Source organism: Chrysochloris asiatica, unplaced genomic scaffold, assembly GCF_000296735.1.
Source record: "Chrysochloris asiatica unplaced genomic scaffold, ChrAsi1.0 scaffold00048, whole genome shotgun sequence".
NCBI lineage: Eukaryota > Metazoa > Chordata > Mammalia > Afrosoricida > Chrysochloridae > Chrysochloris > Chrysochloris asiatica.
Window position 1 is genome coordinate 558,682 of NW_006408566.1, and position 3,838 is coordinate 562,519.

General features: G+C 47.6%; 1 protein-coding gene across 1 annotated transcript in view; it reads right to left on the minus strand.

Moving 5' to 3' along the window:
• Positions 1-576: 576 nt before the first annotated feature.
• CTH (cystathionase (cystathionine gamma-lyase)) overlaps positions 577-3,838 on the minus strand; it is a 54,785-nt gene continuing 51,523 nt past the window's right edge. The window contains exons 12-13 of the mRNA XM_006862494.1: positions 2,265-2,542; positions 577-831 (exon numbers count right to left, since the gene is read on the minus strand). Coding sequence (XP_006862556.1) covers positions 577-831; positions 2,265-2,542 — 533 coding nt within the window. The remainder of the gene's footprint in view (positions 832-2,264; positions 2,543-3,838) is intronic.

Genomic DNA, 3,838 nt, shown 5'->3' on the forward strand with positions numbered 1-3,838 from the left:
TCTTATGGGCAGGGGCCTCCTCCCTCATTCCCTGCTTTGAGACTCCATAACATAATTATTTGGTGTCTCATCGTCTGCCTGCTCTTGCAGGAGTTGATAATGTTTCATATACAGCATCTGGGATGCTGTCTTTTGACTGACAATTGTCTCAATGGTGGATGGAGCATATAGAGGCATGAATTATGCAAACCCAAACAAGACTAGGACTCCTCCTATAAGGATTCTGAAATCCCCAAAGGCAGAGAACATCCTCCCCACAGGCTCTGGCGACTCCACCTGTTCTAGGTTTGCACAGGGACAGGAGCAATTTTTCTGATTTTTCCGTATCTCACTGATCATCTTTCCTGCATTATCTATTTCTAGGCAGCAATTAATTTAGTGAAAGTTTGAGCAGGAGGAGTCTCAGGAGTTGGGACAGTCGTTTCTTTTTCCTAAACATCTGGCTCTATTTCATGGACTACCCAGGACCACAGATCCCGTTAATGTACCTCCACACGCAAAGCATGAGGTTACGTTTAGGAAAGAGGTTTTCAATTGACTGTGGACCTTCAAGAAGTGGGTAGGTAGGTGATTTCTTCATAGAACGAAGGAAACACCAGGAAAACTCTCCAGACGACTCTGGACCTGCCCCTTAATGAAAATGAAAGTGCTGGGATTCAGTCCCTTCCCATCAGTCCCTAGAAACACTTGTACTCCTTTTTGCCACTGCGGATTTGGGGGCTGAGTGATGGTTAATTCTAAGGGGTTACACTGAAAGCTTTGGCACCTAGACGCGGCTACTCCTTTCTTAAGAAGCACCTGGGTGTTCTTTGTTGGTTTTTGCCAGGTGGCCTATTTGACACAGCTCCATAAGGCTCATGAAATGGAACAGAGCAGGCTTATTCCACAAAGTTACTTGTTTTCTACCATGTAGCTTCTTTCCCTGCTTAGTGAGCTACATGTAAGGCCCCAGGAGTAACTAATGACATGACAAGCATCGAATTCCAATGCTTGGCTGGGGATTCCCTTTACCTCAGTTTGAGCAACAATGGGGCCAGCGTTGGAACCGGGCAGAAATACCACAGCCCTAATTTTGAAGACGACATGAGTAAGGGGCTCAGCTGGGTCATAACAAACATGTGTCTTTCCTGGGGTAGCACATATGGAGAACCGAATCTAGTTATAATACATTTCCCTGCCTGAGTGCCTTCGCAGTGGTAGAGTATCTCTAAAACAACAAAATTCTGGTGATGTGCGGCCCACCCAGGTGGTTTGGATGCACATGTCACAACCACCATCTCCTTTTTCCGCTGAGGCCAGGTAAGCTGCTAGGCTTGCTAGGAAAAGAATCCTCAGGCTTTGGGTATACACGGACCAGCCAACTCCCGGTTTGTGGTGGGAGCTGGGCATGTTGATCATCTTCACATCACCTTGCAGGGGTTAGCAGGTTCTGTTTCCACTGTCCACTGCAGCAAGGCTCTCTTCAGCCTGCTGTGGTGAATCCAGTCAGGGATTCCTTCTACCTTTGCTGCGGTTGGCATGGTCCGAATGATGGTGAAGGGACATTTCCACCTGGTTTTGAGGGGAGTTAGATTCCAGTCCAGTCCTTAACCCAAACTTGGTCTCCTGGACAAAAAGGGTAAACAGATACAAACAGACTAACTGGGGATCTATCAATTACACATGCAGAAATGTTCTTAGCTACCTTTCCTAGAGCCTCTAATTGCTGGTGTAGTTGTTTCCCCTAGTTCTTGGGGGTTCCCAGAAGATGGCAAAGAATGGGTGAGGACCCTGAACAAGACCCTTTAGAGGACCCTGAACAAGACCAGTTGCAAGGCTTGAACCCAATTTAGCCTTGCTTCCTAATATAATTTACTAATCCCTGTTTTTAGTGTTAGATTCATATGCTCTACCCTACCCAAACTCTGAGGTCTGTAAGCTGTGTTCAGGCCTACTGAGTCTTGGCCCCTGTTTGGGGGACTTCTCATTGGAAGGCGAACAATTTGTAGTTCTGAGGTGTCAGTCTGATGCTAAAGAATGCATCTTTTAGGTCTAGGCAAGTGAACCAAGAGCCTTGTGAAGGAAGTAGGCTTAAAAGGGTATATGGGTTGAGCACGGTCGGGTGCAAGGTTACTGTAGCCAATAGTCCTAATTCCCAGGCTTCTTCACAGGGACAAGGGGTATTCCTGGGTGAGTGGCAAAGGACAATAATGCCATGTTCTCTGCAGGTGGGTATGGATTCCCTCTAGGGCTTCTCAGGGAATGGGCTACTGTTTCTGACTCACTGGCTGGACCCCAGGTTTTAACTCAATCCACACCGGGGCCTGGTTAATTGCCAGTCCGGGCGGGTTATCTTCAGCCCAGACTCCTGGCCATTTCCGGAAGAGTTCTGGATTCAAAATCTCCCCAGACTTTCTAAAAAAGAGCCTCCATTCTTCCTCACGAGACATGGTAAGGGTCAGGATCATCCTTGGTCGAGGCAAGCATAAATCCAATTGACCTTCATCGGAAAATGAAATGGTGGCCTGTAACTTCCCTAGTAGGTCTCGTCCCAGTAGCAGAACTGGGCAGTGAGGAACATATAGGAATTAGTGAGTTACCCCATGACCTCTGATGGAGCACTTTCGGGGCAAGCAGAAAGATTGTTAAGTCAGAGCCCCGGTTGCCCGCATTATGTTCATCAGCTGGGAGGAGAGGGGAGCCACAGGGCTGCTGACAACGAATGTTCAGCACAAGTATCTTCAAGAAAATCTACTTCTTGTCCCCCTACATTTACTCAGACCATGGGCTCAGGGGGAGTCCTTGAGCCCAGTCGGCCTCAGTCCTTAAAGATCTCGAGTCTTCTGCTACATTGAACAGTGTGGCATCTCTCTCGGGCCCCAATCTCTGTAGGGTTGCCAAATTCTGTCGCTTGCGAGGACACTCATTGTTTTTTTTTGCAGTGGCCTGTTTCCCAACAGATGGCGCACTGGTTAAATCGTAAGGAAGGGCAGTTTGGTCTCACTCTTCTCCTGCCCCTGCCTCCCGGTTGGTTGGGCAAGGGGACCTCCACTCTGTGGTCTGGTCTGAGATACAGCAGCTGCAATGAGGTCGGCTTTCTTCTTCCATTCCTTCTTTTTCTCTATTTCCAGATTTTTAAAAAAAAACTTTGTTGGCCACTTCTAGGAGCTGAGAAGCATTCATGCCAGCAAAACCCTTTAGTTGCTGTAGTTTTTATTTAATGTCTCCTGTACTCAGGCTCACAAAGGCCATATTTACCATTCTTTGATTATCTTGGCTCTCTGGGTTGAAGGGAGTGTAGATTACGTATGTCTTACACAATCTCTCCTAGAAGTCCACGGACTCTCACCCAGTGTCCTATAACCTCAACCACTTTGCTTATGTTGGTAGCCTTTTGAACCCCCTTTTGAAGCCCTTGGAGAAGGGCATCCCTGTAGTCTCTTAGTTGTCTCATTTTGTACCTGTTAGTCAGATCCCACTGTGGATCCTCCTTGTTGCTGTTGTTGTTGTTAGGTGCCATCGAGTCGGTACCGACTCATAGCGACCTTATGCACAGCAGACAGAAACACTGCCCAATCCTGGGCCAACCTCACTATAGTTCCCATTCTTGAGCCCATTGATGCTCCATCTCGCTGGGGATCTTCCTATTTTTCTCTGACCCCCCACCCTCCTAAACATGATATCCTTCTCCAGCGACTGGTCCCTCCTGACAATATGTCCAAAGTATGAGACACAAAGTTTGGCCATCCTGGCCTCCAAGGTACACTCTGGCTGCACTTCTTCCAACACAGATCTGTTGGTTCTTTTGGCAGCCCATGGCACTTTCAATATTCTCCTCCAACACCATAACTCAAAAGCA